Below are 12,843 nucleotides of genomic sequence, written 5' to 3'. Positions count from 1 at the left end.
AGCTTCTCAACTGCATTTGGAGATTTGTGTACCACATTGACTTTTATGTGAAAATGAATAACATACAATTTTGGGATGTATTCTTTAACTAATAAAAGTCAGTGCCATTCAGAGTCATTCTATGACATTTTAAGCACATCATGTCAACGTGGGGCTTATGTCCAAGGAAATCATTCATTTAAATTGTGATGTTATGAAAGCCAACAGTGATTTTGAATTTAACAATATTACATGTTGAGAAACCCTGCAGATGTATAATTTATATACATAAGTAATTAGGAAATGAAATTGGAGCAATACTATTGTTCTTTGTTTGTGGCATATCAACTGGAACAGTAGTTCTTTATATGAATATTATAACCATTTTCTTTGTATAGGTAAATTTATTCACAGAAATAATTTGGTTGATATGTAGTACAATGTTATGAGATTGGTAAAGAAAACAGGCCAAAATCAAGTCTTGTTAAGAAAACAATATTGTACAAGAAAAAGAAAGACAATGTTACAGTAAAGCCTATTAGCACTTAGAACAACAGAGAAAGAAAATCTTGTACATAAAAGTAGAAAGAATTTCTGTAACTTACTTCAACACAGAAATTAAATGTTCTAATAATTGACAGAAAGCACCAACTTGCTCAAATATTTAGTGTATGTTTGTGTGTTTAACCTTTTTATGTAACTAAACTTGTGGTAGAAACTTCTAATATTGGGTAAATTATAATTTTACTAAGTTTATATTCACTTGCAAATTTCCTAACTATCTTTTAATAATACACATAGTTTTATATTTGTTATTAAGTTATTACATTCATTTCATTGAAGGTTTTAACATTGAGTTCTTGGCCTTTTTATATTTAGTTAGCAAAGTCATTTGGTACATTGAATAGTATGCACTTGAATGGTACAGCTGCACTGTTTTTATTGTGTGAAATTGTTGGCCATTTATTAGACTCTTCATTTATATTTAGTTAAAACATTTCTAAAATGGTTTTTCAGCTTAACTAAATGTGCTCTAAATATGTAACATATTAAAAAAAAACTTATTTTAAATATCTTACGTTTGTGCTATCTATTAGGGAGTTATTTCTGTATGGTGTTTAAAATGTTACACAGTATTCCTATATTTTTATAAAAATTTCAGGAATCTGCAGTGTTGTTGCTACTAGTTTATTTTTGGGAATTATTTAGCTTGATAAGCAGTTTAAAATATTAGAAAAATAAATGTGCAACCCAATCTATCATTCAATACTTTACCTTGTAATGAATAGCATAAACATGTTTAAACTTATCTGAGTTCATTTGCTTGATTCACATTGTTAACAAAAGTTTAGTTTTCCTTAGCTTTTGTTTAAAAACTTGCTTATTATTGTAAATTATTTGTTGATGGTGACTTGTGTTTAGTTCTTCTTGGCCAATTTCACACACAGGCCTCATTTCTATTAGAGCTTCTGAAGGCTCATTAACTATCAGGGACATTACAGCCATTGGTCAGTGTGTTATGGATTACTTGTGTTAAATAATATAGCGTAGCATTTTAGTCCATATATCATGTAATCTACCTCATGTCATTCTACCACTTTGAAGGTATTTGTGATTATCATGATTGAAAATTGCAAGGACATTTTATATTGTTTGTTTGATACTTTGAAGCCAGCAAAGATTTTGAACTTATTAACATTACTTTTTGATAAACTGTTTAGTGGAAACTCAAATTCACATTTAAAAGAGCCAGCCTTTAAAAACAAAACAACTGAAGCAACCTGAATTTTAGACATGAATGACAGATAAGGAGAATTAATCACATTTGATATAAATGTCTCTGCTGTCAGTCATGCTCATTCAGATGATCTCATTATACACTGTTGCACACTGCCTCATTTTATATTATCACAAGCTTCTATAAGATAAACAGTAACATAAGTCTTAGACCATGCATTTTGACAACTTTTTCATAGGTCCTCCAATGTTTATGGGCTTCAGCTTTTAAGACTATATTTAAGCAAACCACATACACAGAGATCCATAGATACATAGTCAGGTTACTTCTTAGGTATGTCAGAGAAGGAGATATGAATGATTTGATTCTTAAGGTTTTGTGAGAATATGTGGACTTTGTATAATTTGATATTTGGTTCTGATGTTACACACCTTCTTGGTGTCCTGGAATTTTAACTTGCAATATATTATGTTAACACATTTCTTTGTCACTAACTGGAGTTCACCTTTCTTCAGAGTGCACTTTGTGAAGTAAAATTTCTTAGTGTAGTAAACACTTGCAGAATTTTTAAAACCTGATAGGAAAACTTTTTATCTTCTGGTCAACAGCAAGTTGCTTGTTTATTGTAGCAGTTGTTCTGGTGCACCCAAACTTGTTTGTGCAACAGACATGTCTTTTGAGTTAGATATTTTTATATGCTTTGTCACTAGTAAGTCTAGGGAATGGCTTATGCAATTTGTGACTTGTAAAGACAAGATCCATGCAAATTTATTTTGTATATAGTTTGATACACACATTTCCACCATTGTTACAGCATGTGCAAGTCTTTTTTTTTTGTTTGTTTATTTTTTAAATATAATACACTTAATACTCGGTATGTGCATTTACCTTACAAATTACTTTTAATTAGTTTAGATTCAAATAAGTTGGTTTTGTTTCAAAAAAAAATTTTTGTTCTCTCTATCTTATATTATTACTTCCATAGTTTGCCTGTACAAAGAATATTATTTGTATATTTGTTGTTTCTTTTTGTTTTACTAAATGATTTTCTTTCCATCAAAAAGTTAAAGTATGATATATTCTATGTAATCTAAATGATAAATATTAATGGAAGTTACTATTTTCCACAGGCATTTTAGGTAGTTCTGCCCCAATGAGCATTCCTGGAAGTGAAAGTGTGCATGATCAAAGAAGATTAAGTAACTTGTCACCTCCTGTTACATCCCCTCTAGGATCTCTCTCTCACAGTCTTTCAATGGGAGGGACTCCTCTTCTTTCTCTTACTTCTTCAGGAGTAGTTGGCTCAAGACCTGAACATTCTTTAGATAAGGTAGATACATTTTACATACCCAATTGTGAAAATTTGTAGCATACAGAGTGTGTTTGAATTTTATATAAATAGTTTACTCTTTCATAGCTGTTGTCTCATATAATATGGAAACTGGGTGATCTAGTTAAAAAGGATGAACATGTAAACAATAACAAAAAAATCAACTTTTTTTCTATTAATTCTCACTGTTTCATTTAAAAATGTGCACTTTTTGTATCCATAACAATAAATGGATTAACTTGGTAATTTAGTTTCTTAAGCCTGACAAGCCAGAAGAATACTCTTTACCTGATTTTACAGGCCACACAGACTATTTTTAATAATATCACATATTACAAAACTTGGATAGAGTATTGTCCATTAATGATTTATTTTATGTTGTGTGTTATAATGGTGGCTTATATTGTATTTTCTTTTTGGTATAGCAATTGTTTGTAAATATTAAACACTGCAGTTTTTCATTGTTTTTAATAAAGAAAAACATTTTCCTCTAAATACATGTTAAGTGCCCTGTGTTCCTTGAAAATCTGTCTTTTTCTCTTTTGTTTGTGGACATTCATTAAGACTGTGATGAAAGTTACAAGTCACTGAATGTTTTTGGCCACTGAGAGCTATAAACATTAGTGCTATGACACGAGATTTACATGACACATTACTCCTTGCCTCATATAGATCGAATAATCATGTTCAATGAAAAAGTAAAATTACTTTTAGGAGTAACACTAGTATTACCCTCAATTGCAGCTCAAATTGTAAAAACAGAAGTAACCAATTATAGTTTTTATTTTATGCTCTGAGCAATATATAATATAAACATTACTTCTTTAAAGTGCGAAGGCTAACCTTGCAACTTGTAGAGAGAATTTGTGTGTATAGTCCATGAATAAATTATTCCAAGGGCTTAGAATAGTTATGCAAAAGCTTATTAAAATTATTCTGATATTCTGTTTAAAGTAGTATTTGTTTTTTATAAAATTGTCATTAAAGCAAAATAATAAGTTTCTGAACTTTTTTCAGCTCATAATCATTTTTTGCTTGTTATAGTTTTTATGTTACACCTTTTAAATTAGTAATCATATGCTTGGCATATTATCAGTAAACTTTAGTACTTTCATTTGCAAAATATAAATTTTTTTAATAAGTCTTTAGGTTTGTTAAGTAATGCCTTTTGTTCTTTTTGTATGTTACTTATCAAACATGCAAAGTAATTTTCATTTTAAGATGAAAAATATTTTTACGCATTAGAATTTTCATATTCCACATGCAAAATCTTTATAATGTCTAGATAGTTGTCAATTGTTTCTTACGAGAAAAACAAAACAAAACTTTTTTTCCTTTATATTCGTTAATGAATATCTGGATAGGTTTGGTATATTTGATAGATCTTATAATCACCATAAAAAAATTAGAAAATAAATATAAATTGTTTCTTTCATTCCAGAATAACAACAAATTGAACATAGACAAATCTTTAGACCAAATAGCTTAGACCTCATAACATTATGCACTTATCAATATAATAAAAACAAATATATATCTTTCATCCATGCTTTGCTAACAGTATAGAAATTACAATGACGTGATGAAATGCACTCAAGGTAACGTATCTAGTTACATAGTACTGACCTTTATTCTTTATAAAGAGACTGGTCTTGGCTTTGTTTGAGTTGACTAGTATTTTATAAAAAAGTCATTTTAATTATACAGTTTTAATCTTTTAAATTATGTATTCTGTTGTTTTCAGTACATACCATTTGTCTATTTTGTCTTAAATCTGTGAAATGACTTTGTGCTAATTAAGAACATAATATATATTCACGTATTCAATGTTTGGTTGTGTATGTGTATACAGTCAAATATAAATAAAGCTCTTAAAGCGTGCATGTCACAACCTTTTATGGAATTTCATTAAAAATTAAACTACTTTTTATTAATTAATACAAATAAATTTGGCATCAAAACATAGTTAATGAATCAAGTTTTATATAAACTTTAATTTAGTGATTTTTAAAAAGAAATATTTAAATAAGTAATCTAACTTATGAGAAACTTTGTATTATTAGGTGGTTTGAACATTTAACTTAATCTGAGGGTTGTGGGTTAGACCCCATCTCACTAAACATGCTCACTCTTTCAGCTGTTAGGGCATTATAATGTTACAGTTAACCTTGCTGGTTATTGGTAAAAGAGTAGCCCAAAAGTTGGTAGTAGGTAGTAATGACTATCTGTTTTCTCTCTAGTCTTTCAGTGCAAGATTAGGGATGGCTAATGCAAATAACTCTCATGTAGCTTTGCAAAAAATTAAAACCAAATTCAAACTTCTATAAGAATCATGACATTTGTTCTATAGTTCTTTCCCATTCCCTAATTTATTAAACACTCATTTCTGAGTACAAAGCTTAACATAAATCACTTATTATAATATATATATTAAGATAGTCTACTTTTTATAGCCTTCAGTCTTTGTTTATGGTGACAAACTAGAAGTCAGTCTCACATGCCATGCCTACCTGTCACCATAATACTTTGTTTCATAAATTGCCAGTAATTCTTTGTCACCTGTTTCATTTATAACCAACAGAAGATGGTTTTAATTTTTCAAGTAATGTATTATATTGTTTTCAGTATACATCATTTGTCTATTTTGTCTTCAGTTTGAAAGTTTTTTTCTCTTGGTGTTCAGATTGAGAAACTTAGGGAATTATTTTAAGGCTCTTATTACCATAGTTAGAAAGCCAGTTAAATTATAGTAGCTGTAGGTTGTAGTTTACTTTGTATATACGTGTTTATGTGTTTGGTATTCTGTATTTTTATGTGCCATATTTAAAGATGATAAATTTAGTTTACTGATACCCACACACATTATCAAAGAAAAGAAAAGAGTAGGCTTAGATTTTAAGAGTTGGAGAAGTACTACCTTTCTTTTTTGTTGTAAAAGTAAATAAAATGTGAAAAGTAACTTAACAGGTTAGTTTAGCTAAGGTAATAATAATAATAAAATCTCCACATGATGTATTCACAAGTTTGTGTATTATCATTCACTATAAATTGAACTACCTACTTGCCAGGTGTTTTACAGGATTATAACTAAAACATGGTCCAGTGGGGAATAAAATTAAGTTTTTAAATGACTGTAGATTATTATAAGCTATTTAGTACAAACAAATGTAGTTTCCTGTTATAATTTCCAGTCATTACAGAACGATAAAGGAGGTAATTTAGATTTTTCATTTTTTCATAGTGATTAAAAGGTGAGTCAAATTGTCTGAATCCATAGAGTTAGGATAAAGAAAACAACAGATACAATATAAAATTTAACTGAAAAAAAGAAATTTGATATATGAGGAGGTTTTAGAGGCTATACAAACACAATTTGAAAATATTCAAATGAAGAAATATATTTTTAATTTTAACATAAAATCATTTATCATTAAATACTGTGACTCCATATACTTAGTGGCAAATAGTTATTAAAGATACTTTAAAAATTTTGATTTTTTGCATACAAAAGATTTAATAATTACTGAGTGCTTTCCAGGTTTAGTGGAGATGCTGTATTAAAATCTTTAGTTTGGAAATTAATGTTTACTTTTGGATTACAGGGCTGATTTAATCCACTGACCTTGTATAAAAAAGTTATTGGTAAACAGACTCAAATAAGTTGTGTTTATGAGAAACAGTACATTGCTTTTTCTTCTAAATAAGAATATTGCTTTATTTTACCACTAACAAAAAGTTTGAGATGGGGTAGTGTTTGTGATTAAAATTTTCTCTCAATTTGTTTTTGATTCTTCAGGGTGTAACTTTCCTTTCAAACAGTCAGGTTTCTAAAATGAAGGTTTCAGATTTGTGTACAGGTATACTAGTGCTTGTAGTTGCAGATTTTGAGCTTGTGTTTGAGATGGTCCAAGTTAAAATGGATAAAAAATCAACCAGTAATAAAAATAAACTATTTTGCTTTTGTTGTGATTTCCTTAAAATTTCATAAAACTGGATCTGACACCACATTTGACTGTCTAACAATTACATATTTGTCATATTGTTATTTTACTATAGTAATAAAAACTTATTCTTTTTGTCTATTTCTTGAATTGTTGCATGTTGTAAACAACATTATTATATATTTACTTGCTTAAATTGAAATATTTCATTTATGTTATATGTGATGATACAGATAAAATTTTCTTAACCTGACATCCTGTAGCCACCCCAGCACATTGGTTTTTAATACCTGTGGTGGGGAGAGCACAGATAGTTCACTGTGTAGCTTTTTGATTAACTTTTAAACAAAACAAATGGCATCTTTTATAATGCTAACTGTTTTTAGGTATAGTTAATTTGATAAAATGATTGTATCCACATTCAATGAATATGTGCATATTCATTATATGCTTTGAACTATTTTACTAATTTCGAAAAATGAAACTATTGGATGAAATATTGCATTTGAGCTTAAGTATGTTTGCCTTTTATTTTATTTTATTTTTGCCATTGTTTATCTACAAATGCAAATAATATTCATCAGAGACCTACAAAAACATTTTGCTACAGCTTGCATTAATTCACATCAAATGGTATAGAGTAATAGTCTACAAATACAGGTTGCTAGGACATACAGATGTGTTATACATTAATAGAAATAAAAACAGCCTGTTTTATTCTTGAAACTTTTAAAGCTTAACATTCCTAATCTTGTTTCAAATGTGAGGCTGATGAAGCTTACCCACGTTTGTGAATTTGTTTGTAAGTTGCAGAATCTTCAATTTATCAAAAAAAAAGAAAATATATATTTTTTTAATGTCTCATGCTTCACATGTGGAAATATTGCAAATATCTATCAGATTGCAGCTATAGAATTTGTGATCTGTTATAATAAAAGTTTTTTTGGTTTTTTTAGTGGGATCTGTATAATTTATAAAAATCTTATTTTTCTAATTACTTTAACTTGACATAATTTTCATATTCAGCCTAGTAGTTAATTTTATTACTGTTTAATATGAGTAAAATAATGAAATAACAGGCATTTCGACACTCATACAAAAAACTGCATTCTAAATGTTTATGACAAATGCTTAAAAACTGTTTACTCTAATCAGTCAAATTAAAATTCATTAGAAACTGAAATAATTCAAATTACAACCAAGTTTCTGTCGTCTGTTTTGTTTATTTCTTAAAATCTTTTATTAAAGTTTTTTTTTTAATTCTGAGATTGTTTCTCATTTTAATATTCTATATTAATTGAGTGGAACTTTGTATCAAGAACATTATTCTTTTACACTTTTAACTTAGCAATTTTTATTGTTTTTTTTTCTCTCTGTTTCTCTTAAATTCTAAAAGAAATACTGAAGTACTTAGGAGAAACTTAACCAACTAAATTAATACCCTGATAACCAGAGCTATAAGACCCATCAGTTCACTGAGAATTAGATCAGGAAATAGAGTTGAACATCACCTTATTATACAATACTAATGTCTTATCTGCTATGTTACAGTGTGCACAATGAACAATAAGTTTTATTAATATAAAGTTAGATAACACAATGTCTCTTTAGGACTTTGGTAAGCAGTGTACTTCAGCTACTCTCATCAAGGCCTTATTCAACTTCACAAAACTTGGAAATGTTGCAAAACACCAAAAGCACTTAAAGCAAAATTTTTCTGTAACTCTTTTCAGATGGGTCATAGGTCAAAAGCCACTTTATCACATTTGACTCTCATTCAAAATTTTATAGAACTACTACTTCATGAATTTATATCAGTAAATTTGGTAGCAAACTGTAGATTATAATTCAGTGTTTAATGTTATACATTATACAGTTTCTTACTTTAAATCTAAATATTAATAAATACAGTTAAACATCTGTTTTCCTGTGTAATAATATATTGAATACAGCACTGGTTCATATTAAATTTTTATGGTGTCAAAATATCACGTCTGTAGTTTTGTATGAATTAAAAACTCAAGTTATTGCCATTACCAAGCTAAAATATAAGATTAAAAAACCTCTTTCTATCTGCTTAGCCATCACTATATTCAGTGAATCAGACACAGTTGCCCTGCTCAATTCTTTCCACTTTTGGAAACGATCTGTTATATACACTTTTTATATATAAAAGTCCCCCTAGTGGTTTTAGCTGCTATTTTAATGTTAGGCCATCATACTTTTGAACTAAAATTTCAAGAGGTAGATTATATTTTTAGTCTGCTCAAAATTTTGTATTTGTTTAGACCAAAATACAGCATAGTTATAAAGTTTAAAAAATTATAGTGGAGTTCTCTGGTGTCAATATTGTAATTTATGATTTTTTGAATATTGAACTCTGCACATAAAACCTAAAACAAATCATTGTGTTTCCTCCACATGTGAAATTTTAAAAGGCATGACAATCTACATTGAGCAGCAACTGAGTATATTATAGCTAGAAGAGTTAATTGTTTGTTTTATTTTATAATTCACTGTTTCATCTTTTAGTAAAAGTTATATAATTTATTTTTAAATAGTAATAATCTTTATGCATATATAATTGAAAAGTGACTATATCTTACAAAATAACTAAAACACTGTCTTGGCTGTTAAGTGACATGTTAAAAAAAACTCCTACCACTCACAAGACAGCTGGTTTCCACATAAAAGTTACTGAACTTTTAATGCTTCTTTTGGGGGTTTTAGTATTGTTTCATTGTTTAGTAAGATATATCTCCAAATTATAGATAATACTGTATGAGAATCTTTACATATTAAAACCAGACAAATTGCCTGTTTTTAGAAATTTTGAAGGGGTTTTGATAATTTTCATCTGATTTGACCAATTTATCTTAGATTATAAATATTATTATATAATTTCAGTTGTATTTATTAGTAATGGAAGCTCTCTTGTCACATTTGAAACAAACTGGAATAACTAGATGTGTCCCAAATCACTTTTAGGTATATTTTGTAGTTGACATTATAATTTTTTCAGATTTTAAACTAGTCAATTTTTTGTCTTTCTTTTCCTTTTATACAGGTTTTTTTAAAATGAACTTTTTAGTTAGATACTAACCCACAAAGTACTTGTAAAAAAAAGTGTTTAAATATGTGAGTATATAAGATTAAAAGTGTTTTTTCTTGTTTTTTGTTTCATAAATGACATCTCATAGCTTTCAAGCAAACTGTATTTCTCAAATACAAGTGTACCTTTGTGTGTATTTGTGGGCATTTTTAATTAGTTTCATTTGGAAAGATATTTGAACTTTTTAACAGTTCAGTTAACTAAGTAGAATATACAGGAAAGAAATCTACTTGTAGAATTACAGAACATAAAGTCAGTTCATGATATGGATTTGAACACTCCATTATTTTGTCATATTTATAACTATTGTAAAAATTTATTATCCATTTTTTATATATTTCCATAAATAAGGAAAATGTTGATGTAGGTTGTAAATGCCCAGTTTGAACTTATTTCATAAAGTGGTAAAGGTTTGATAGTTCACTTTGTATTTGAGATAGGACAGTTTTGACATTTTTGTTAAATGACAGACACGCCGGTCTTTTTTTTTGTGTGTGAACATTTTTTAAATTGAATCTTTTGGCTTCTTTTATTGATTGTAGGCTGCTACAGCTTTCTATGGCCATGCAAGTTCCTATGGAAGCACAAATTATAGTCATTTCCATGGCTCTAGAGTGTATGAATATTCTGCTTCACAGAACATGTCTCCAGTTTCTCCTCTGTTATCAAACATGTTTACATTTAATTCAGCTAACTCTGGAGGTCCTAGTCTCACAGAAGTTCACAGATTACGGGAAGAACATGTTGCTAGTAGAACCAAATTAGCCACAATGGAAGAAGGTTATAATCAGTTGAAAATGGTAAGGCATATGCTGAAATTATACTTTTTTCTAGCAAATTAAAAATGTTGATTACTATTTTTTATTGGTTGGTTGGTTGGTTTGGTGTTTTATGGTGCAAAGCAATTAGGCTATCTACACCACTGATTTTTGTAGGAATATGCAAATTGAATATGCTGAAATTAATGTAAAGTTTTGAAACTGCTGTTAGTGAGATGAAAAATGTATTTTTGTGCATTTCTAGTAGTAAGACATGATAACGCACATTTTTGTAAATTTTATGTAGCCTTTTAAACTTTTTTTTCCCCTAATAACAAGAAACTATGGCCTACTATATGTTTCATCAGTATTTATAACACAAGTTATAAGTATTTGTGGTACCAAATGGCATGTGGACCCAAAACATATGAATCTAAGTAGGTCTGTCAGTAAAACAAAACCAGATATAAAAAATATGCAGGGCAGATACATAAAAGGAACAAGACTATAAATCTTATTCATGTTATTATTTTAATTGGTAACTTTTAGCAGTATACCTTACCTTTTGCACAAGTTGTATCCTTTGCAGTTCTGTCTGTAAGATTTCCATGCCACTAGTCCTGAGCTTATTCCTACCTAAAATATTTAGTGTGAATTGCATTGGTGCATGACAATCTTGTGCAACAATAGCCTACACCTGTAGGAGGGTGACACATCCTCAGTGCACAGTAATGTTATTCTCTTAAGCACTTGCACTTGAAATAACTTCATTCTTTTCATTGGCATTACACTGAACAGATGTATTAAATGTTTTTGAGCATGTTTAATGTACTGAAGTTTGTAATCAGTGATATTTATATCTTTGTTCTGCCTTCTGTTTCGAAAGCATTGTTTACGTCATGAATTTTCAAGTGATGCAACTTCTAATTTGTCCTGTGAAAGTAATTGAATTATAAACACAGAACCTATTTCTACTGTGGTTTCTGGATGCTTGTAGAGGATTTTACAGCATATTGTGGGTTCCCTCATCCATACTTGGGCCTCCTTGCACCCCTTTGGCCAAAATCCTCTCTCTTCAGTTTGTAAACGAAAAGGAGGAGAATGAATTTAAGTTTCTTATCATTTGGGTTTGGTTTGGGTACAGCCCTACCAGTCAGGAAGAATATTCAACCTTCTAGTCTCTTTGAGGATATGATTACTCAAGTAATCTGCGTCTTTTGATTCTTCCTGTTTGTTATTCCATGAAACCAATTCAAACAAACACTTTTTCTTTCTTCCTTCATCTAATGTTAAGGTTCATGCTGGTTTTTTTCTTCAGGAATTCTACACTTGTACCCGTGTAATTGTCCTCCTTCCATTCTTAACTCTTTTGTCCTGACTTCTAGCTGTTCTTCTCTCTTTCCTGCTTGGGGAGTAGACTCCTTATTCTTTGTTTCATTCTTTAGTTCCATGTTTCCATATCTTCATCTTTTTCTCTCCACCCTCCTATTTACCCTTTAATTCCTCACCTTTTATCTAGCCATTTCCCCATGTTCCAGTGGGGCTTTGCAGAGATGTTTCTTCCCTTCTCTTTACCATCCTAGCCTTTATTGCTTTCTTTTCTCTTTCCCTTCATGATCGATTTCTCTGCTGTTGGGACTTGTTGGGTTGGGATTCACTCCTCACAAATGTACACTTGCCTGCCTTCATATCATTGTGCTCGTCAATGAGCTGCCTTACTTTAACCCGAAGTCTTTGATGGTTTTCAGGATTTGCTTGAGACCTGAGCTAAAGTAGTTAGTCATCATTTTATGTTCTCTTGCTTGGTTTCTTGTGTTTCTTACCTTTGTCTTTGATCTTTTGTTCCTGGCTGGATCAGAGTACCTCTATCCTTTCCATTCCAGCTTTCAAGTGTTCTTTTTCCCATCATCCTGCTATGTGACATCTGATTCATCACTCTTTAGGTGCCTGTCTGTCTTATTTTTGCTGCTTTTGGTATCAGTTTT

General features: G+C 29.6%; 1 protein-coding gene across 5 annotated transcripts in view; it reads left to right on the top strand.

Annotated features, from left to right (window-relative positions):
• LOC143222687 (RING finger protein unkempt-like) overlaps nucleotides 1-12,843 on the top strand; it is a 56,871-nt gene that overhangs the window by 23,297 nt on the left and 20,731 nt on the right. For all 5 annotated transcript variants that reach the window (XM_076449524.1, XM_076449525.1, XM_076449523.1 and 2 more), the window contains 2 exons: nucleotides 2,848-3,047; nucleotides 10,643-10,900. In XM_076449524.1, coding sequence (XP_076305639.1) covers nucleotides 2,848-3,047; nucleotides 10,643-10,900 — 458 coding nt within the window. The remainder of the gene's footprint in view (nucleotides 1-2,847; nucleotides 3,048-10,642; nucleotides 10,901-12,843) is intronic.

Source organism: Tachypleus tridentatus, chromosome 8 (genome assembly GCF_004210375.1).
Source record: "Tachypleus tridentatus isolate NWPU-2018 chromosome 8, ASM421037v1, whole genome shotgun sequence".
Classification (NCBI taxonomy): Eukaryota; Metazoa; Arthropoda; class Merostomata; order Xiphosura; family Limulidae; genus Tachypleus; species Tachypleus tridentatus.
The sequence above is the reverse complement of the archived record's forward strand: the minus strand, read 5'-3'. Positions and strand labels throughout refer to the sequence as shown.